The sequence below is a fragment of the Anolis carolinensis genome, chromosome 1 (assembly GCF_035594765.1).
Source record: "Anolis carolinensis isolate JA03-04 chromosome 1, rAnoCar3.1.pri, whole genome shotgun sequence".
NCBI lineage: Eukaryota > Metazoa > Chordata > Lepidosauria > Squamata > Dactyloidae > Anolis > Anolis carolinensis.
This window is the reverse complement of record NC_085841.1, coordinates 262,956,924-262,980,849: the sequence shown is the minus strand read 5'-3', so window position 1 is coordinate 262,980,849 and position 23,926 is coordinate 262,956,924. Positions and strand designations below refer to the sequence as shown.

The 23,926-nt window shown below is 39.8% G+C and overlaps 2 protein-coding genes across 6 annotated transcripts in view; one reads left to right on the top strand and one right to left on the bottom strand.

Moving 5' to 3' along the window:
* Window positions 1-2,615: 2,615 nt before the first annotated feature.
* tmem80 (transmembrane protein 80) lies at window positions 2,616-15,722 on the bottom strand. 3 transcript variants are annotated; one of them, XM_008108493.3, is made up of 5 exons: window positions 15,333-15,722; window positions 12,074-12,090; window positions 7,807-7,900; window positions 7,616-7,708; window positions 2,616-5,913 (listed from the first exon to the last, which is right to left on the bottom strand). In XM_008108493.3, exons 1-5 carry the CDS (start codon window positions 15,349-15,351, stop codon window positions 5,708-5,710), a joined length of 429 nt encoding a protein of 142 aa, XP_008106700.1. In that variant the 5' UTR covers window positions 15,352-15,722; the 3' UTR covers window positions 2,616-5,707. The 3 variants fall into 3 exon arrangements, with proteins under 3 accessions (XP_008106700.1, XP_062823662.1, XP_016846251.1); XM_062967592.1 differs by lacking the exon at window positions 7,807-7,900 and having other exon boundaries at window positions 7,616-7,663; window positions 12,075-12,090; XM_016990762.2 differs by lacking the exon at window positions 15,333-15,722 and having other exon boundaries at window positions 12,074-15,316.
* Window positions 15,723-15,730: 8 nt separating this feature from the next.
* Window positions 15,731-23,926, top strand: part of deaf1 (DEAF1 transcription factor) — a 33,751-nt gene continuing 25,555 nt past the window's right edge. For 2 of the 3 annotated variants that reach the window (XM_062967590.1, XM_062967589.1), the window contains exons 1-4: window positions 15,731-16,110; window positions 18,533-18,630; window positions 19,487-19,616; window positions 21,678-21,821. In XM_062967590.1, coding sequence (XP_062823660.1) covers window positions 15,813-16,110; window positions 18,533-18,630; window positions 19,487-19,616; window positions 21,678-21,821 — 670 coding nt within the window. In that variant the 5' untranslated portion in view covers window positions 15,731-15,812. Of the gene's footprint in view, window positions 16,111-16,137; window positions 16,288-18,532; window positions 18,631-19,486; window positions 19,617-21,677; window positions 21,822-23,926 lie in introns of those variants that run through there. The other variant, XM_062967591.1, reaches the window with a different exon arrangement.

Sequence of the window (23,926 nt, the reverse complement as noted above, 5' to 3'; positions counted from 1 at the left end):
GGGGAGGGATGGATGACAATTTACGTAAGTGTTTAGGGATTACAATGCTAATGCACTTGCATCGTTACCTATGCTGGCAAGAGATGCTGGATGGGATAGAAATAAAGATATTTTATTTGTGTATTTAAGTACGGCAGCAAGAATGGCGTATGCTAAATTATGGAAACAAGCAAAAATTCCAACACAAGAAGACTGGCTGGATAAAGTAACTGAAATCATGGATATGGATAGGTTAACATACTATTGAAAAGAAACACAGGAGGATACATCAAAACTACAGACTGGAGACCTGTAATGGATTATTTGAAAATGTAAAGGAAGTAGAAAGAACTAAATTTGAAATAAGCAGAAAGAAAGTTCAAATGAAAGAAAGCCCTTGAATAAAGGAAAAAGAAGGAGATGGAAGAAAAATGGGAGAAAACAGAGAATAAAAAGAGACTTGATAAATACTTTTTTTGTTAAAGATTGCAAAGAAGAAGAATGGAAGTATAAGCCCCCCTTCCACTCCTTCTCTAGACCCCCCCCATTTCTTTACCTATACCCTTCCTCTCCTCTTTTCTCCCCCCCCCATTTTTTTCCTTTTTCCTATCCTTTTCCCACCACAGACTTACTTCCCCCCCCCCCCCCCGCTATTTCCCTGTGTTTTTAATACACAAATGTTAAACTTGAATAAAAATGATTTAAAAAAAAAAGAGATGCTGGATGGTCCAAGCCAACAATTAGTGCCAGCTGTTTAGGAAACCTATTTAGAAAGCCATGTGTGAAACAAATAGCAACAATCCATAATCTACATTGTGGGGTTCCTCAGGGGGCCATTCTCTCCCCTCTGTTGTTTAACATCTATATGCAACCACTTGCTCAGCTGGTCCGAGATTTCGGGCTCGAGTGTTATCAATATGCTGACGACACTCAGCTTGTGTTAAAGATGGAAGGCCAACCGGAGTCTGTACCCGACAGTTTTCACCAGTGCCTCGAGGCCATTATTGGATGGTTGCGTTCCAGTAGTTTGAGGGTGAATCCAGCAAAGACGGAGTTCCTATGGCTGGGCCGACCGGGCAGTGGGGATATCCAGTTGCCAACCCTGGATGGTGAAGTGCTACGCCCGTCTTCACTAGTAAAGAGTCTGGGAGTCCTCTTGGACCCTTCACTGACGATGCAGGCCCAGGTCTCCGCCGTTACCAAAACTGCCTTTTTTCATCTTCGGCAGGCTAGACGGCTAGCCCCCTATCTATCTAGGGACAACCTGGCTACAGTGATCCAGGCTACAGTCATCTCGAGACTGGATTACTGTAATGCCCTTTACATTGGCCTTCCTGTGTCGGTGATCCGGAAGCTCAAATTGGTGCAAAATGCAGCTGCCCGGCTCCTTGCGGGAGTCCCCATAAGATGCCACATAACACCAATCTTACGGCAGCTGCACTGGTTACCAATTGAGCACCGGATCACTTTCAAAGTGATGGTGCTTACCTTCAAGGCCTTACATGGTCCAGGGCCGATGTACCTGAGGGACCACCTCACCCCTTACAAACCCCAGAGATCCCTCCGTTCTGAGGACCAAGACCTGTTGGAAGTCCCCAGTTTTAAGACCTTGCGTCTAACTGCAACTAGACGCAGAGCCTTTTCAGTAGTGGCGCCATCTCTGTGGAACACCTTGCCACCTGAAGTTCGTGCCTTGCGGGACTTGTTGGCCTTCCGCAGGGCATGTAAGACACACCTGTTTCGGCAGGCTTTTGAGTTCTGTTGCTGATGTTTTAAAAGGTGCTTTTAGGATGTTTTAAAGATTTTTTTTAAATGATGTTTTTAAAATGTTTTTTAAATTGTTGATTTTAGCCGGTTCTTGTAAGCCGCTCCGAGCCCTAGGGGAGTGGCGGCATATAAGTTTGAAAAATAAATAAATAAATAAATAAATAAGGCCCATAATACAAATAAACCTATCTAATTATTTACATTTATTATGAATTTATTTATTTATTTATACGATATAATACTAATAATACAATATAATAATATTAATTATATATTATATTTTACATGTAATATTACTAATAATATTACAATATATTGATACAGTACAATATAGTAATTTTATTACCAGTATTGTACTATGCTAATATAATATTGTATGTACATTTAATTTGTATGCCGCTCTGAGTCCCCTTCGGGGTGAGAAGGGTGGCATATAAATGTAGCAAATAAATAAATAAATGAATTGTGATAATACTGACTGGTAAGTGATAAGTAAAAGCCAAAAACAAAAAAGTTTTAATTTCCTAGATGATAAGGGAAATTGTACAAGTATAATTGCTATCATGCAAACATTCACATCACTAAATCCTTTTGATCTTACAAGTAAATATTTGTTAGTAAATATGAAGAGCAACCAGGTTGTGAGCAATTTTGAAACACCCCTTTTGTGTGAAAAGCCTCACGACATCGTACATTTTTCTCATGTGAAAGGGACCCTACAGACATGGAGATGAATGTCCACCAGTAAGGAGCTGATATCAATAGCTATGTATCAGTACATACATAAGGGTAGGGAAACATCATGTCATCTCCCTGCCCAATTCACCATCCAGAGAAATATTAAAGAACAAATTGGCCATCAGAACATGTTTCAAGGTTTGTTTGTTTTTTTGTTTAAACTTTTATTGAAAAAAATTAACATAAAACATAATTTATAAAAACAACACATTTTATATATAAACGTATACCATTGCAATGCAATAATACAACATATGGTATTTGGTTTTCCAAATAACTAAATTTATTTATGTCAGTATCCTTATTCAGTTCCTTTACTCTTTGTGACAACTTTTCTGAAACAGCTAAGTCCCATATTCTTGAAGTGATATTCAATGCATTTTCAGATTTCTACTGTTGTATTAACTGTCTAGACTCTAGCAGCTAAAATGTTATTAGGTCCTTATGTAATAACTAAATATTAGAATCAGAGAAAATGTTCAATAATGCCAAGTCTGGAAAAAAAAGGTTGGTTGGTAATGTTACCTATTTTTTGAAAGATATCCCGCCAGAATGCTAAGACAACTACATCATCCCGCCACATATGCATGCAGATTCCTGCTCAATCAGTCCCCCTTCGGCACTGCAGAAATTTATTTTTGGTAATTTGGATTTATCTTTATTGCGTTGCATACATTTACAAAGTTGTCTCCTTAGAATATGCTGAAATGGATTGAAGAAGTTTTGATTTCTAACTCTATCTAGTCATCATCAGTGATGGTGTGCCCTAAATCATGTTCCCATTGAAGTTTTAAGCTGTACATTTTAGGCTTAGTAGTAGGAAATAATAATGAATATATGATAGAAACCAAACCTCTAGATTGAAAAATGTACACCTTAATTAAAGATTCAAAAAGGGTAAGAGGGGAATGATCCTGTCTGATTATGGGCCCTTCCACATTGCCAGATAATCCAGGTTATCAAAGACACATTATCTGAACTGGATTATCTTAGTCTACACTGCCATATACTCCACCTCAAAGCAGATAATGTGGATTTTATATAGCTGTGTAGAAGAGGCCTTTGACTTTATTTTTTAATGTAATATTTGATGAATTTGGAACCATAGCACATGGAAGCTTATCTAACATTTGTTCCCCGGTTAGGCATTAATTTTGGGGCAAGAAATTAATAACCTGCATAGCCCTGCTCCTTCCCAGTCATCAAGCTGAGCTTTTTTATCCTCATGATAAAACAAAGGATGTATGATGACAGGTATTGGAGGGGACGTTTTCAGGTGTAACTGTTTTCTCCATTTGCTCCAGATAGTCAAATATTTAAAAATGGGTTATCAGAGATGCCAATGATCTTTCTGTTAACATTTAGGAAAACTCATTTAAGATCTGGATCTGACATCAATTCTATCTGAACCTATTGCTTGTCTTTATCTTTATCTTTACTGATTATTTGTTTCAATCAAAATGAATGATAATACTTGGGTATATCACGTTTAAGTTGAAAAGGCATACCTATATGGTTTCATGGGTACCTTTAGTTGCCATGTGTTTTTCCACCTATCTTTTAGGCAAACCATAAGAGTAGTACACCTTGACCTATGGGGGTATGAGTGCATGCCTGTGTGTTTTACAAAAACAAATTGCATATACAACACGGTTTTATTTTAAATGTTATTTGGTGCTTTGTTTAAAAAAACAAATGCCATTAAACACTTTATTCGAAAGCCAAAACCTGTAGTAGAAAATATTAAATATTAGAGTAAAGCTGACATATAAAAATGAGTGCAAAAATACAGAATACTGCAATCTTCCGAGAGTACTTGCAATTCATCTTCCCAAAACTTATAGGAGAGATAAATTTGTAATGAAGTATCTAGAACCACTCTTTCTAATTAAAACAACAGGATGCAGTTCTTGTATCAGAAGCAAGTTTGAAACATGCCAATGGCAAAATCAAGACTCCAGAAATTTTATCCAGAGGATATATTGTTCAAAATTAATCTATTCGAAATTAAACTTAGGTAAATTATCGTACATAGAAAACAATGTAACTGTCACTTAAATACTCTGTAATCAAACCTGAGTAGCTTGTACTGGTTTGCAATAATTATGGAAATGGACACATGAGGACAATCTTTCCCTTGAAAAGGAACAGAGGAATTCAGACAGTAGGATTGTGACTTGCTTCATTTGGATATAATGCCAAATATTTTTTTTCTTGTGCCCCTTTGAATTTCTCTTTTTAAAAGCATCTGAACTATGTATGGCTCCTGAAAACCATAATTGGAGGTAAAATGGAATTATGGTTTTCAATCCTGGTTTGTACACAATTATAAGCACAAATCATAGTTTGTCTGGCACATATGCAACAAGAAAGGAAGGGAGTAACTAGAATATATGAGGAAACACAAGGCTAATTCCTGTCTGAGCCAAGCCTTTGAGACGGCTGCAACCAAGTGAAGAATCGTGGTAATCAAAAGTTCCCTTTAGTAAAGTCCACTGCTCTAACTAGGTCTAATAGCCAATGAATTTACAGTTACGAAAACAGTTTCGAAGTAATTTAAAAACAAGATTCTATTAATATGCATTTGTTAATACATGAATGCATGACTCTTCCAATGTAAGCCCAATGGAATGTGAAATCACTTTGGAGATATGCAGAATGTATGATCCTGGCCTAAAATTAAATTTATTCTTAAGGATAATGCATACTATACTGAGAGCATGTTATGTTCAGTCACATGAATGCCAGTGACCACATCTGCCTGTTCTCTGAGAACTGCCCAATGACACCCCTAATATTCAAAGGGAAGATCACTACTTATAATTATGTAGTTAGTACACATACAGGGGACATGCACAGCATGTTTGCTTTTACAAAAATACCTCTTTCAATGAGACATAAAGGTGCTTACCAAGGACATGTTTTAGGCAAGCAACAAAATTGTTCTGCCACAAAAAATGTGGAACAACTTTAAGTTGAGTACAAACATTTAATCCTAAATTCCAATGCATCCATCCATCACTATAATATAAAATGCTAACCTTTTTTAGTATAAAAATTCAGCATAAAAAATTCAGCACTACTTCATGAAGACACATTTTGAACCTGAGAATACTCATGAATGTTTGAAAGGCCATCATTTTAAAGGTGTGTGTTCCTTCTTTTTGAGGAATATGTTACACATACACACATGTGACAGGTGTAACACAGGTAGCAACATGATTTAGCTGACAAATGCTGCAATAGCTATGATTTGCAGAATTCCTTCCAGTCCATATATAACAAGGAGCACAACATTAATAATGACATCTGCCTTGAGGACATAAGTTTGCAATGCTAAAAAATAGACAGACAGAATTACGCAGCCAGCAGTAATCACAAGACTGAACCCAAGGGGAGCCTCATCTTCTGTCAGGTTCCCTTTAGTACCTGGTGAAAATAATTTTTTAAATGGTATTAACACAACCTATTAGAATACAGTTCAAAAAAGAGTCATAAATTAGGGTTTTTTTAGAGGAACAGTTAAAGGACACCTTGTGCTGTAAGAATTTAAATGAGCTTTAAAACTTTTAAGGATAGAAAATGTTCGGTTATATCTAGAGATCTTATTCCTCTGGTAACACTCCTCTGAAATAAGAGTTATACTCTGAACAACCCTGCTTCCAGGAAGGGTGGAGAGCACCATTTTTGTTATCTTTCTGTAGCACCCAGTACAACCACCCCTACAGTCCTGAAGGTTCCAGAACCTTTTGGAGCAAATGGAAAAGAGGGAACATAAAGTATAAATTAAGCATCCCTTATCCAGAATTCTGAAATTCAAAATACTCCAAAATGCCCCAAAATCCAAAATTGTCCTCATGGGTGGTTGACGTAGCAAAACATTTGTTTTCTAGTGGTTCAATGTACACCTTTCCATTTTCCAGAGGCTTTTGCTGAATCCATCCAACTCATTGAGGTGCTACAAGCTCTTGCTTTCCAGAGGCTTTTGCTGAATCCATCTAACTCATTGAGGTGCTACAAGCTCTTGAAGATGATCGGATGGACTAAAACAATGTATTGGGGTCATTCTGATTCCCAAGATTAAACATATTTCAACATTTATATTAAAGCTGCAAAGCGATCCTTATAGTGTACAGATACAGCTCAAACTTATTTCGGCTACTTTATTCCTGTACAAAGGACCAATACAATGGCTTCACAGTACCATGTCAGTTTCTACTTAATTCACTGTTTTGAAAAATTAAAAAGCAACAACACACACACACACACGGGCGTTATGATTGAATACTATAAAACAGACAACTGATGGAAACCACAAGGCTTTCTTTGTGCTTCCAAAAGTTTTAATTGCCAGAGCATCTGATACAGAGCTTTACCTCTTCGCTGGAGTGAGGATGAAACAAAAGGAATAACTGCTTATAGCCCATCTCACTCTCCTGCAGTGCCAGACACCCAAATGCCAGAAAAAAGTGTGGAAGTTTCTAAGGGTGCTTTGTAATGATTGTAGGCTTTAAACATTTCATTTAACTAGCAGGATAAAAGATCAGTTTGAATATCTGAAAGTATAGCCGAATAGTGCAGAACACATTTCTGGTGAAACTTTACATACAATTATTAATCATTTTACCACTCAGTGTAAAGAAGCAGAGAGTGTAAGCTATCCCTGGCTATGAAAGTGTATGATATAATGGAAGCACAATAATTTATACAAGTTCTTTTTGTAATGCTTTTGTGGTGATTCAGCCATGTGAAGTCTCCCCTCTTTTTCATGGCATTTGATCCTTTCCAATTAACCACATATCCAGAGAACACAACTATATGCTGAACTGCTTTTATATTTTATGGGGCAGTATAATCTTTTAGACTACTAGTCTAAATGGAACTTACTTCTCATAAATATACACTGGATGAAGTTCTCTGTCTGCCAGTTAAAATACTTGTTTAACCAACATCCAGAGTAAAAAAATCATTTACATTTCTTCTCATATAGATTAATTAGATATTTTAATGTTTCATATTGCGTTTCAATGCCTTGTAATGTAATTAACTAGTTCTTTGAATCACCATATATCTTGACCAAGAAATCAATATTTAATCATGCTCCCAATATGAGAGATGCTATTGAACTTACCAAAATAAAGCCGGATTGTTTCTAGAAGCGCCATAATAAACAGCAGTATGAGATCAAGAGTCAAGAAATTATCTGGATAAGTAAAAACTTGACCTGCCAATGAGTAAAGTATGCATAAAGAAAAAAGACAAATTCAGTCAAGAGTCCACAGATTTTTTAATATATATATAAAACCTATATATTTGACTTACTTTTATAAATAATCATCAGCAAGGCTGCAAAGAAATAAAATATATAATACACTCCATTTAAATAGAAAAGAATCTGTAAGGGAACAGATGACAACTGATCATTTTTGTCAAGGAAACTGGCTTATAAACAGTGAATTTTATCCTTGTTATGTTAATACAGACTAGATCATAAACAATAGTGGCATATTGTAACGTTGTTCATTAATATTTATGATTTTTTCTATTTAACCTGCAGAAAGCTGTTGTTAGATGAACTAAAGCAACTTCTCACAGCTTCCAGAATTGATAACCGGCCTGAAGTTGTATAATTTATATAGGCTACTGGAATGAGTGTATTATTGGTTGGATGGTAAACCAGAAAGAAGAAAAGTTACAATTTGTCTCCTCCCCATTGTCTCCATTGGCCTGTTGTACCTCTACTATTATACCTCTCCTGTATATTATATTTCATGTAGCAGGATCCTTTCTCCTTCCCATCCAAACACATATTTAGTCTAACCAGACACACAGAAAAAGCGTGTTCTCATTTTACTTAGCCTGCCACAGCAAATTTAATCAAACACTACCCAAAAAGCTTGAATAGAACAAAGAGGGATGAGTGAGGGCTGGCTCATCAACCCACCTCACCAGTTCCCTCCTGTTGCTTAAGTAGCAGATTGTTTGGCTATAGAGCAATGAATTCACCTGCCAACCTTCTGAGGTGGCCTCAGAAGCTATTTGCAGGCTGATATTTGGTGCCTTTTTCCTCTGCTGCTGATTCTGACTGGGATCTGTTAATGCAAGTCTCTGTTTTGACCAAGCTAAAAGCTCACATCAAGGACAAGGATTTTTTGACTCATGCCCTTAGGTAGTCCCCTAGTCATGAACAAGATAGGTTATGTAGGTTTCTTCTTAAGTTGAACTTTAATGTAAGCCGGAACAGGTACATTTTAAAGTGCAACTTCAGCTATCTATCTTTGGATAGCATAGGGAAGGGTTAACATCTCTGTGATGTTTTGATTTGTTTTTTGTGCTCCTGTTCAGAAGATTTCACCTCACTTTCTGTCCCTGTGATCATTAGATTTTGAAAAATTTGGCTTGTTATAGAAACAAGGACTGGTAATAAAGCTTCAACTGAGACACCTTTTCTCTATGATAACACTTCCAGAATAGATTTCTCTCACTTTCTGTAGTCTCTCCCCCTCCCGCACATTCTTAACTTGTAAGTTGGATGTTTGTAACTCAGGGTTATATCTATCTATCTATCTATCTGGCCCCTTCATTACATGCAAGGAGTGGGAAAAAGTAACTTGGCACCCTGCATTCCAATAGAGTCCTTCACTGCAGCATCAGAGTATCTTGGTAGCTATCTTCACCATAGAATTGGAAAATGTGGCAATTTGGTTCCTAGTAGATCAGTCAGATGCTTCTGAACATATGATTCCTTAAACATTATTTCATGCAAAGGTAAGTAATAATACTTTCAAAACATTCCCTGACCTGCTGCCTAAGAACATTTCAGTTGAAGATATCCAAGGTGGAATCTACCAATTGCTGTACATAAGGTATGCGCTCTAATACTTAATACACACTGAATCAGACGTGGTTCATCTAGCTTTCCTATGGTAAATCAATTATACTAATGATCAATTTGAAGTGATCTACAAATTATAGCCAGGAAAAAAACCTGTCTACTTGGCAAGAATAAAGTTCAAAGTGCTTTCCCATTTCCATCTAGCAAGTGAGTTTACACTTTCCCTCATAGAATTAAAGAGAGATTAATAGCACACAGGGTATTTCCCTCCATAAACCTGAGTTCTCAACAGGACTCTTTCCGTATAGTGCCCTTATTTCTCTAGATTCAACTCCCACAATTCCTTACAGTCGGTAAAATGGCTGGGATTTCTGGGAGTTAAAGTCCAAAACACCTGGAGGAGCAGGGTTTGAGAAACATTGTTCTAGAAGGTTCAGAAGACACTCCAGATTTCTCCTCTTCCTTGAAACAGCTCTGCTTCACAACATTTAAAAAAACCTTGAATGAGCATCAGTGCTCTGTAGTTTGTGTAATCACCATCCGGACCTCAAACTGGTTGAATGTAATCACCTGCACAGCAAAACCACTTTCTTCAATACCTATTTGAAACTGCATTAAATGGTTAGTGTAGTCTTTGGCTTCTTAATTGCACCTGTACTTGAGGCAAAATGTGATTTCCTTTTCCTTTTATTGTAGAAAACAGGACGGAGAGAGGGGCAAAATGTAAGTATGTCGGAAGAAAGGAGATAGGATGCAAAGGTGGATACTCAGATGGAGGAAAGCAGCTACTATACAATCTTAGCCAAGCTATTTTTTTTTGTTTCTCTAAATATGACAAAAGCACAAGCAAGGCACCCCTGACAGATGACCACCCAGTCTCAATGTTAATAATAATAATAATAATAATAATAATAATAATAATAATAATAATAATAAAGAGGGTTGGAAGAGACCCCTTGGGCCATTTAGTCCAACCCCCTTCTGCCTTTGTGCAGTGGGGGCCAGATAAATGGCTTCGATGGGCCGCATATGCTCCGCGGACCGTAGTTTGGGGACCCGATTTGGATGATCCTTTAGGAAGAATATCTGTCATGCACAAACAGAAACATTTGCTGTTCTTAAGTTCTGTGGGTTCACATTATCTGTGGGTTCACAGACTAGAAAGGAGCCTGCTTTCCATATCGGAGTAACAAGTTTATATCTGAAGCTTTCCTGATTTGCATTTTTGTGACTGTCCCTATTAATATATATTATCTTTAGAGATAAAGAACACACACCAGTCTTGCTGGAGACATGAACTGCTGAGTGCAATGGCTGTAACCACCCACATCTGAATACAAAGCCAAATCTTTCTTGGCAGAAATACAGCTAAAGGCAGTTATGCCCATTTAAGTCAGCAGAGGATTCTTCAGTCAGTACTCCATAAGAAATCATGACTTGAAAATATTAAATCCAAAATCAAACCTTGATTTTCCATTTAATGTAAAGGCCACAATTCTACTACATCACTGTATATGATAGCACTTATTTTGGTATCTCCTCAGGTGGGATGGGATGGAGTGTCCTGGAATCAAATCCTAGCAGATATCAAGGGCAAGGCTATATAGGGTAATATCTTATCATTACATATACATTACTCCAGGGATGAGAACTGTGTGGTTCTCCAGTTGCTGTCGGACTGCAAGTCCCAGCAGCCTATTTAGTTAGCACAACCAATGAAAAATGTTGGGAGCTGCTTCCAGACCATTTATTATTTAAAGGACAATGCTCCTTCATAAATATACAGGTGATTGATGCTATATTGGTTTTACTGCAATGAGGCTACCCAGGTATTCACTTTCTTCAGACTGAAGTAATGAGGAATGAAAACAAAGAATGGTTATAGAAGAATTATCTTGGACTCGGTTTTGGGGGTTCTATGCTGCAGGTTATGGAGCGCCTGATGGCGCAGCAGGTTAAACCTCTGAACGGCTCAATCTGCTGACCAAAAGGTTGGTGGTTCGAATCCGGGGAGCGGGGTGAGCTCCCACTGTTAGCCACAGCTTCTGCCAGCCTAGCAGTTTGAAAACATGAAAATGTGAGTAGATCAATAGGTACCACTTCGGCAGGAAGGCAACTGTGCTCCATGCAGTCATGCCAGCCGCATTACCTTGGAGGTGTCTATGGACAATGTTAGCTCTTCAGCTTAGAAATGGAGATGAGCACCAACCCCCATGTCGGACACGACTAGACTTAATGTCAGGGGGAAAACCTTTACCTTTATCGATGCTGCAGGTTGCATCAGTCATGTCCCATGATTGTAATGTCTATATATTTCAGATTATTCTTCTCCCTTAATTTCTTACGTTTTGCATATGTTTCACTTATATGCAAGCCACAATAACCTGCTTCTGCATATCTCTCCTAAAAATCATTAAGAATTTAGAAAATGATATTATATAGGCTACATTTTGGCTTTTCTGCCTTCAGAGAGTGGTCTCCGGACTTGTTTGCTTTGGAACTCCTATGCGCTGCAGGGTACTATGTTTTGAGATAGTCCACAGTCCATCCTAGCAAAGCCCGCATGCACAGAGGTCATGACTGCAAGAACAGACAATATTCCCTTCATTTGCCCTTTGCAAAAGATCTCCATTAGGAAGCAAGCTGTTATCGGTAAGGTTTATACCCCATTTCGTCAATGAATTTTTTCCCCAAAGCACTTAATAAAGACACAAATATTATTACTGGATGATCAGATGGGAAAATAAAGGATACAACAGATGATGTTCTTCCTGTGAACAAAACAAAAATAACGTGCATCAAAAAATATACTTTTACGTTACAATTAGAACCATAAAAATGATTTGATATATATTAGGAAACAAAGAGTTTTCTTCTTTTCCTTTTTAGGGGAGCTGTATTTCCTTTCAGGGCGAACTCAAGCTGCTACAATTGCAAATTTGAACAGACACCCCACTCCAACGCTCCTACCATGAGAAACAATTCTGAGAGATTTATTTTATACTGCCCTCATTCATTCTAAAAATAATGGTGTAATTCAGAAACTACATCAATAATCAGACTGTACTTGAGCAATTAAATCAACTGAAGTAGGAGAATTAAGCAAGAAAACAAGGATTCAGTAGTAATGATTAGGCATATCCATCATTTACATATATTTTAAATACGGTACCTATAAAACACTTCAAAAATAATAGTTACATATATAGTTATCTGTCCCCCTCTAGTGAATGAACTGTAATATGATTTTCAAGCTTGCTATTTATTTCAGAACAGCTCATAATGCTCCCCCCCCCCCAAATAATCTTGAAATAAAGCATACTTTTAAATGCAGTCCCTTTCCTGCCTTTACCTTTCTCTGTGGCTGACAGAGTATGACTTGCTCAAGGTCACCCTGCAGGTTTCCATGGCCAAGCAGGGATTTGAACTTTGGTTTCCTGAGTTGAAGTCCAATGCACAAACCGCTACACCTCACTGGCTCTCAGTCCCTTTCTACAGAAACAATTGCTAACAGGTTGGCATGACTGCATAATGGAACTGCAGTATGCCTATATATTTTGCGTTCAATTATTATTATTATTATTATTATTATTATTATTATTATTATTATTATTATTTCTTACCTGCCTCTCCTTGTAGGTTACAGAATTATTAAAACACATGAACATTGTAAAAATATCACAATACACATATTAAAATATATTTCTATAAAATATACATATTAAAACATATTTCTATAAAATACATATTAAAATACACAAAACATAAACAAAGGACACATGTTTAAAATATATGTTAAAAACTGTTGAAGTAGGCCTGCCAGATGGTTTTTAAATTCCGACAGCTCATTTAGCTGTCGGAGCTCTTCTGGCAGGTCGTTCCATAATTGTGGGGTGGCTGATGAAAAGGTCCTCTGAGTGACAGCTACCAGTTGGGTTCTGGCAGGCTGGAGTAACTGCCCCCCAAATGACCTTGGTGTTCAGGGCCGATTGTACAGGAGGTGATCCATTAGGTAACCTGGACAAAAATAATGTAGGGCTTTAAAGCTCAAAACCAATACCTTTGCCCAGAAACTAATTGGCAGCCAGTAGAGTGACTTGAGGATATGTGTAATATGCTCACTCCAAGATGTTCCTGTAAATAGTCTGGCTGCCATATTTTGAACCAGCTGGAGTTTCCAAACTTGATATAAAGGTAGCCCAATGTAAAGTGCATTGTAGAAGTCCAACCTTGAGATTACCAGTGCGTGCACTAATATCTTAAAGTCCTCCAAATCTAGGAAGGGGCACAGCTGGAGTATCAGCCGAAGCTGATAGTAAGTACTCCTGACTGTCGCATCTACCTGGGCTGACATTTGGAGAGACGGATCCAGGAGCAGACCCAAGCTGTGAACACAGTCTTTCAGGTGGAGTGTAATTCCATTCAGAACTGGTTGACACGCACATCCATCCCTAGATTAGGACCCTTGATAGCAAGCACCTCTGTTTTGTCTGGATTCAGCTTCAATTTGTTTTTCCTCATCCAGCCCATTACCTCCTCCAGGCATTATTTCAGAGGAGAAAGACTATCTTTAGTTGAAGCTGTTTTTGAAGGAATACTCTTCGCTATTGAGACCCAAAGCATACCAGCCAGATCATACATAAAAAAGGTCCTGCCAAATTACTCAATCTAGTTCAGTAATCTAGTCCAGGATGAATATGAATATTTTTAAGTTCATCTTTGTGGACGGCTATATCCTTGTGAATTTTATTTCTGAATTTATTTCAATAATGCTGCCTTTTGATGAAAATAATGAGATCTAGAATACCAATAGGAGTAATTATCAATAATGAAGAAGAAGAATGCAGTGAGGCCAGGTAGGGGAAAATGTAGCATTACACCAAGGAAGTGATTTTAAAATCCCTTATCCTATTCGGAAATCCACTTGCAATCCTCCAACCAAGATTATATAGGATTATGTAGTCACAGATCATGTTAGAAAAAAAGAATAACCACAGTATTTACTGTAGTGTTTTTACAGATCTCAAAAGATTTTGATTTCATAACGAAATTGCCAGACAAACACTGCAATCCTGTTTGAAAGTAAACCTATTGTAAGTCCTGTGAGTTCAATGCTGCTTAAAAATGGGATAGTGGCTTTGAAGTGATGCAACCAAAGCAATGCTACTAATACTGGAAATACAATGTTTAGCACAAGCTTCTATAGGCAACCAGTTTTTCACCATTGCATAGAAACCTGCATACAATCCGTGCAGTTATACAAGTGATGAAAAATGTATATTTTGTCTTTTGTCAAGAGTTTAAGGAGTTCTCTGTTCAATGAACAAATTTCTGTTTTGCCTATGAAGATGTAGCTCAGTTCTAACTTTATGTTGACTCCTATGGAATCCTGGCGTTTGTAGTTTGGTTACTTTCTGGTTGAGAACTTTTTAACATCCCTCCCTAAACTATAAATTCTAGGACTTTGGAGTATGCTGCCATGGCAGCTACAGTGTTCCATTGTTAAGTGTGAAGTGCAAAATGGGCCCACTTTGTCTAGGCTGGATCATGTGCTATGCATTGGGGAGGGGGGGGGGGGTGTTTCCATTCTAGAACACTGCTACAACCATAAGGGAAAAATCTCATTCACATACAAAACTATGGGGGACACATTGGTGATAGAATAATCAAGGATTCTGAGAGCTGAAGTCTAAAAGACTTTGGGAAACCCTGTTACAGTTTCAAAGATGCCACAAGATCCCAGTATAATTTCAGTAAATTATCTGATCTTGAAAAAGTTGAAAATACAGCTCCCAGAATCCCCCCACCTGCAGAGTCACAGATAGTTTTTATTTTTTTCGCCACAAGCTCTATTGCCTAAATATACTACGGTTAACACTGTAATGCTATACCCATCCCTCTCCTTTATTTCATTCTCGGAGGAATGTAATTAAGAATTAAAAATGCGGGGTTTAATTGCTTTGTTGGGCTGTTGCCATGGTCACAAGCAGTGCCCGAGCACTGCTCCGCTCACCTCGCTTGACAGCCGCCATTTTGGCCCCTCGCGCTCAATCCCCGCCCCGCCCCATCCAGTCTCCCGACAATCCTTGCGCAGCCGCCGTGGGGTTTTCTCTGTCCGTTGCTGCTCGCGCGGGACCGAACGAGCGGCTTCGTCACTCTCAGCACCCCCTCGGAACCATTCGGGTGACATCGGGTTGCTCCGCTCTTTCTTTCCTGTCAAGGAGCTCTTCGTTCGGCCCTTCCCCTCCCTTCGGTCATAGCCGGAAAGACTCGGGCCTCTTCGGCAAACGCTTTGAGAAGCCTCTTCGGCCACCTTCGAGGGCTTTGATCGGAACTGGTCGGGATTAGTCGGGTGAGGCCGAAGCTAAGGAAAGCGTGGACTCGGAAACGATCGGAGGAGGCAAAGGCGCTTTTCGGAGCTCGGGTGAAATCGGAAAGGCTCGGCTAATCTCCCGGGTTTCATTCCCCCCCTCCGCAAGGGAGGCCTTTTCGAATGGAGGACTCGGACTCGGCGGCGAAGCAATTGGGGCTGGCTGAGGCAGCGGCGGCGATGGCGGCGGCTGCTGCGGTGGCGGCCGCTGCTGTCGCCGCCGCTGCCGCAGACGAGTCCGAGCAGCAGCAGCACCCGCAGGCCCGCGCAAGGGCGCCAGGCTCGGAGGCGGAGCCCCAGGAGGAGGCGGAGGAGGAGGAGGTGACAGCCGTGACTGTCGTGGAGGCGGGCGCCGAGCACCTGCAGATGGGCGCCGAATCCCTGCCGAGCGCTGACGAGGCCGCTGCCGCCGCTTTCGCAGGTCAGCGCGCATGCGCAGAGACGCCGCACCAGCCTTCCCGCCCCGGGAGCCATCCGGACGCGGCTCCTCCTTCACGTGTCAATTTGCTCGTGTGAATGGTGGCCACGAAGTGACACGCAGAAATGTCAGACACGTTTCAGGGGCTGGTGGGAGGACCAACTCTCCGAGCCCTCAAGGGTGTGATGCTAATAATAACACTCATAATAACACTTCCTAACACGATTTTTGTTCCTTGGTTATAAATATCGTTACCTAATTGGTACTACCATGAAAAACATGAAAAACGTATAGTTTACTGTGATAACTTTATTTTTGCCGGACATCCTGCGGAACATTTTGCTGTAGATTTTCAGGTGGCCCAGAGGGTTAAACCGCTGAGCTGCTGAACTTGCTGACCGAAAGGCCGGCGGTTTGAATCGAGGGAACGGGGCGAGCTCCCGCTGTTAGTCCCATCTTCTGCCAACCTACCAGTTCGAAAACATGCAAATACGAGTAGATCAATAGGTACCGCTCCAACGGGAAGGTAATGGTGCTCCATGCAGTCATGCCGGCCACATGACCTTGGAGGTGTCTACGGACAACGCCAACTATTTGGCTTAGAAATGGAGATGAGCACCAACCCCCAGAGTTGCACATGACTAGACTTAATGTCAGGGGAAAATCTTTACCTTTATCTCATTAAGTCTCAACCAATTTGACATATGTGTTGTTCAAGACTTTCATGGCCAGAATCACTGGGTTGCTGGGAGTTTTCTGGGCTGTATGGCCATGTTCCAGAAACATGAAGGCCTTCGACAACACATTATCCTGAGAAAGCTGTCCAGAAGTCCGCTCAAAAATGGTGGGTGGGATGTGGCAATTAAAGTCAGGGCAACCATTATTTGGGGCTTGTCCCTGTGCACTTCTTGCGTGCCATACTATGAAGGTTGTCTGGAGCAGAAATACCCAAGTTCAGCATGGATGAGAGTCATGAAGCCACCTGGCTCTCCAGATATTGCTGGACTGCAATTCCCAGCAGCAAATTTAGCAATTGGTGAAGCATGCTAGGAATTGTCAGAGGATTCGCATTCCTGGTGTACAGACAGGAAGCTAAAAACTGTTCAGAAACACTCCTTGGTAAATGTATTAGCATTGCAGCTGAATGATATCTAGTGTTCCCTCATTATCGTGGGGGTTACGTCCCAGGAGCACCCGCGAAGAGTGAAAATCTGCGAAGTAGGGACGCTATATATGTGCTGTTTACAATCTCACTGGCCAGTAGTGTCTCTGTCCCCTCCTCGCCTCTCAAGCACGTGCATGCCTTGTGAGGTGAAAACAAAGCTGCTTCAGCCTCCTTTTCTCTCACTTTGGCTCCTTCCTTCCTTCCTTCCTTTGGCTTCTCCTTAGGAAGGAAGTAGAAAGAGGGGTTTATAATATCATTTTATGATGTATACTATTATTTTAGTGTTTATTTAAAAACCGTGAAACAGCAAGGGCGTGAAAAGCGAACCACAAAGTATTGAGGGAACAATGTACTCAGTATTCAAACTCTCATCCCCCAGGTGATGAGAGGCAGGAATATTGCGTTCTAAATTAATGTTGCAAGGAGTGCACCTGCACCAGGCATGGGCAAACCCTGCTGTTAGGAATTGTGCGAGTTGAAGTCCAAAACACCTGGAGAGCTGAAGTTTGCCCATGCCTGACCTACACTGTAGAGTTAAGGGAGTTTTGAGTCCTCTTGACATGCCATGACTCAATGCTAACTAAGGAATCCTGGAATTTGTGTGGCACCAGCACTCTTTGGCAGAGGAGGCTAGTGACCTTATAAAACTACAACATCATGCCATAGCATTTAAAATGGTCAAATAGCATTAATTTTGCAATGTAGATGTATCCAAGGAGAAGTTCTTGATTTTGTGAGTTATCTGTGAGAATGCCTGTGGTTTTCTTGGCAATTGACTGCATTCATACACCCAATGTCTCGAAATGGGTGCTTTTATGTTTTGGAATGATCACCTTGGGAAAAGAGCATCTAGGGCAGTGGTTCGCAACCTGTAGGTCCCCAGATGTTTTGGCCTTAAACTCCCAGAAATCCTAACAACTGGTAACTGACTAGGATTTTTGGGAGTTGTAGGCCAAAACATCTGGGGACCCACAGGTTAAGAACCACTGATCTAGGGCAAGAGGGGGGGGATCATGCAGCCTTCCAGACATTGAAATGCAACTCCTGGTATTTCTCACCACTGGCTATTTTTGACTATAGTTGTTTGGAGCTGCAATCCGATAAAATTGGTAGAGTTGCATAATCCCCACACTTGCCCTTTCAAATTTGTTCCAGTGAAAACAGAGCAAATATGCAGTTGCATGATATCATGCTTGGATATTATCACATCCAAGAGATGATAGTCCAGAAAATTAAATTTATTTTGGTCATCTTTTACAGAAGTGACCACAGTAACTGTAGCCAACGTGGGGGCCTCTGCGGACAACGTATTCACTACATCAGTGGCAAACGCAGCCTCTATCTCCGGGCATGTGCTGGTAAGGTCAGAGTTAGTTTATCCCCTCTGGGATTCTTTGTCTAAGAGGCCTTATGAAGTTCACGAGGCCACTGTAAGTCAACAGAGGAATTGAAGACCTGTGCATGCAACATGACAATCAACAACATCTAATCTATATGAGAATCATAACTTGTAACAGTGTCCTTGACCCATTTGCAAAAAAATCACTTTGTTGGAACTTGGATAAGTTACCCTTTTGTACTGCAACCATACTGACTGGGAGAAACTGAGTTATAATCCAAAAATTAACTTTCTCAAGATCTAGCTTTAGCAGCATTTTATCCAGGGCCAACAGCATTAATCTGTTTTTCTGAACTATTGCTTAATTATTGTGGAGATGAAGCCACATATGCAACAAAATCTAATTTCAACAACGAGCTGCTTCCGATCAGCTGTCTATATGTAAAATAGCTTAACCACTTGCTACTACAGTATATGGTGTATATTTGCAAGTGTTGTTGTTTGTATGGGGCTGGTGCCAAAGGCTAAGTAGTGGTTCTCTTTTATAACATTGACATTAAAGTTACAAATGGCAAAGTACACAATTGTAATGCACAGTTGATACCCAGATTGTAAAATTGACGGGTAAGGGACTCATTTAAAATAATATGTATGCAGCGTATCATTATCTTCTCACTTTTAGTTGCAATTGTAATTTTATTTATATGGTGACCTCAATGCATTCTCCCTTGGCATATAAAAAAAAACCTATGCTGTTAGAATCTTCAGTGTAAAGGGACAAGGAAGAGGGGTGGATTACTCCTCTTTCTATTAAGAAATATTATAAAATATTGCTTTGAGATGGGCCAGTTAAAGTTCTGAATTTCCTCCTACAGTCTGGAAGAACGGCTCTTCAGATTGGGGATAGCTTGAATGCCGAGAAAGCCACTCTGATTGTGGTTCACACCGATGGCAGCATCGTAGAGACTTCAGGGCTAAAGGGACCATCTGCACCTCTTACACCAGGTATGAAGGCTTGCGGGGCGGAGGGGGGGGGAGGGCTTCTTAAAACCATACTCCTGTTGTTTCATGTTCATCCAGGCAAGAAGAACTCAGCTGCTGATTTGGAGAGTCAGTCAACACCTTTGAAATGAACATATCACATTCGAATTGTTACCCACTTAAATTTTGTTAGTATATTTTTCTAACTATCCTCTTTTCTCTCCCAAATTTGACAAATCATTGAAGTAAAAGTACTTGAATTAGTTCAAATAACAAAACAGTGTGACATTTTTGAACAGACAAGTGGAAAACAAAATAATGGGGAAGGAAAAATAAATTAATAATCTGTAAAGTAATAACTTTATGAGACCAGTAACATCTTATGTAATTAGCGAATATTCAAGTCTTTCAAAAAAAATTTCATTTTTGTCTATCCTGATGAAGAACGCCAAAGGTCTCAAAAGTCTGAAATGATGCAGCTCTCAGCATCCCTAGCCGGTGGAACCAGTGTTGAAAATGTTGGGAATGCATCTATACTGCAGGATTAAATTTGACACCACTTTAACTGTCAGAGTTCAATACTATGGAATTTTGGGAGTTCTAGTTTTACCAAATCTTTAGCCTTTTCTCCAAAGAGTTCTGATGCCTCACCAAACTACAACTCTCAGTATTCCATTGTGTTGAGTCAGGACAATTAAAGTGGGCTCAAGCAACATTAATTCTTCAGTGTAGATGCACCTTTGGATGCCCACACAATTCCCATCCCTGAGGTGGAATGGTTGTAGTGGATTTTGTCTTATTGATTTGAGTGACTCTTCTCTAAATATGGCCAAGTCTGGATCCATCTCAATATTCCTATAAATCTGTGTCAATGCATTCTTCTCAATGATTTGTGACTCAAAATTTTCTCCTGGAGCAGCAGTCTCACTTCCTCTTTGTCCCTTTCACCTGCACCAGGAGTTTTTCCAGGCTTCTGGAGCAGATTTAGAGAGCAAAGAAAGAGCTGCACATAGGAAATGGAAATAGCTCTGCCACCTTTGACTTTTTATTTTACTTTTGAACGGATACTGCTGAAAAACACCTACTTGGGGATACCCATCTTGTCATACTTAGATTGTAACTTTTCTTCACTTGTTATATTGGCATCCCATGATTCTCCATGTGGTGGCACACTAGCTTTATGAATATCATTTTTCTGTGTCTTGCCTTTGCTATAGAAACAGATAATTTCCACTTCCTTTATTAGGTAACACCATGTTATTAAACCAGCAAATCAAAACTACTTTGCAGATGTCAACACAAGCAATATAATTGCCAGTTTTGTACAGTTGCATATTGTGTTGATCTAATGACTCGGAAAGGAATGATATTGTGTATCCTCGCATATGTTTTTGTATTTCAAATGGCTGATCATAATAGCAGCTGATCATAAACCTGATACCTTTTCTTTTTTTTAAGCCAGAGTTTGAAAAACTACTTTCTAAAATTAATTTATTCCTGCCACTTGCTACATTGTTTGATTCTCAGCTTGTTGCAAGAGTAACGTGTTTCCACCACTTGTAACACTGGTTGTTACTTTTTAATTACCATTTGAGGGTAAAACTTTAGGGATTGCTAACGCACAAAACATGACAATTTTTCTGTCAAAATGCTTTTAATAATTTAATTTAAAAATAATTATTAAAAGTAATTAAAAAGAATAGTACAACCCTCATATCCACAGGAGAGATGTTCCTGAACTTACTGAGGAAGCAAGAAGCCATGAATAATAGCAACCCTATTGAAATAAATGGTTTCTGCTGGAGGACCTAGAAAATTTTGTGAGATGACTTGTATTGTTGAATGCAAATTGTTTTTGAAATGTGGCTTAGTTGCACCATTGTTATTTTTTTTAAGTAACTAGGTAGGTCATCTTGTGCCGCATTACCCAAAGGCACTGCTTTTGACTAAGAAGATAACTATTTATTCCCTTTTCCTTGATTAACCAAATGTCACTTTGAAAATCATTGTCATGTGCTCCTATAAGACAAGTGGAAATACAACTTGACTGCGGTGTTGTGGTGTCTGTTCCTTATTACTTTTCAGGACCTCAGTCCCCTCCTTCTTTAACATCTGGACAAGAAAAAGGTGGAACAAAATATAACTGGGACCCTTCAGTGTATGACAATGAGCTGCCTGTGCGATGTCGAAATATCAGTGGGATACTGTACAAAAACCGACTTGGTTCAGGTGCAAAACCTTATCCCATTTTTTGGTGTGGGTAGAGCATCAGTAATCCACTCTTCAGCTTTAAGAAAAAAATGTTAGCCTTGTTTTTTCCATTTATGTGCATGTGATTGTAGCAGATCAGAGCTTGGGAAATGTGGTTTTGGGAGTTGTGGTTCCACAAGTAACTTTTCCAAGCTCTCTGAGTACATGTCACCACTTTTGATCAATCAATTATGGCTCTGTGTCAGATCCTGCATTTAATGAAGTAAAAGAATATTGTATAAGGGGAATTTCCAAATGTTTCTCACCTCTGCAGACTCTGTGTGACCTAGAGATTCTCTTTTGAGGACCCCGGGAAGAGATACTATAAGGCGCAGTAGAGAGAGACGGAGGAGGGACTTGTTTACCAAAAACTGCCTGAATGTTTGTTGTAAGACTTTTAAAGTGCCAGGCTCAAGTTTCTTGTTCCAGAATTGTGCATTCTCCAAATTGCAGTTCTGATTTCTACAACTGACAGGGCTGAACATACCCTATTAAGGATGATGTGTTTTCTGCCCACACAGCATTCTATGGCTAGACATGAGCATGAAAAGGAGGGGAATGCTAAGGGAAATAGGCTGTAGTTACATTGGCAAGGGGAGGCGCTAGACCAACCATGGGAAAACTTCAGCCCTCCAGGTGTTTTGGACTTCAACTCCCACAATTCCTAACAGTCCCAGGCCCCTTCCTTTTTCCCCTCAGCCATTTAAACACCAGAAAGGGCCTGAGGCTGTTAAGAATTGTGGGAGTTGAAGTCCAATACACTTGGAGGGCCGAAGTTTGCCCATGCTGTAATAACATGGCAGAATGTTCCTTGGATGCCCTCTGCAGCCTTTAAATTGTGTGTTGGGGTGGATGGTGTGTGGAGGAAGAGATGATGATTCCTCTGTGCAGGAACTTTATACTTTATACTCTGCAGACAATGTTGAATCTGTTTTTGGTAGCCCTGTTGAGAGCTGAATTCCCAAACATCTGGAGTGTTAAAGGTTCACTGCCCCTGCTCTAAGCCAGCCTTCCCTGGTCTTGAGTTTGCCACCATGTTTTTGACTGCAGCTTCTTCCATTCAGAAACATTGGCCATACTGAGTTAGGCTGATGGAAATTGTCCAAAATGTCTGAAGAGGTCCTAGTTGAGAGAGGCTCTTCTAAATTCCTGGATGTCCTGAAGTTTGCGGGCTCTTCATGAAGTAGTAAACACTGTCTGAACATTCAAGTGAATCATCTTTACATAACAGTTCTCCATCAATGTGTTGTCGAAGGCTTTCATGGCTGGGATTACAGGGTTGTTGTATGTTTTTCGGGTTGTATGGCCATGTTCCAGAAGTATTCTCTCCTGACGTTTCGCCCATATCTATGGCAGGCATCCTCAGAGGTTGTGAGGTATGGAGAAAACTAAGCAAAGAGGTTAATATATATCTGTGGAAAGTCTAAGGTGAGAGAGGTCAGTGTGAATGTTGTAGTTAATCACCTTAATTAGCATTGAAAAGCTTATCTGCTGTCTTCTTCCTGCCTCTGGGGCATCCTTTGTTTAGAGTCGTTAACTGCCCTTGGTTGATTCATGTCTGGAAATCCTCTGTTTTCAGAGTGTTGCCTTTTATTTACTGTTCTGATTTTTGAGTTTTTTAAATACTGGTAGCCAGATTTTGTTCATTTTCATGGTTTCCTCCTTTCTGTTGAAGTTGTCTACATGCTTGTGAATTTCAATGGCTTCTCTATGTAGTCTGACATGATAGTTGTTGGAGTGGTCAAGCATTTCTGTGTTCTCAAATAATATACTGTGTCCAGGTTGGTTCATCAAGTGCTCTGCTATGGCCGATTTCTCTGGTTGAGTGAGTCTGCAGTGTCTTTCATGTTCTTTGACTTGTGTTTGGGCGCTACGTTTGGTGGTCCCTATGTAGACTTGTCCACAGCTGCATGGTATCCGGTAGATTCCTGCAGAGGAGAGAGGATCCCTCTTGTCTTTCGCTGACCGTAGCATTTGTTGGATTTTCTTTGTGGGTCTGTAGATGGTTTGTAGGTTGTGCTTCTTCATCAGTTTGCCTATGCGGTCAGTGGTTCCCTTGATGTATGGTAAGAACACCTTTCCTT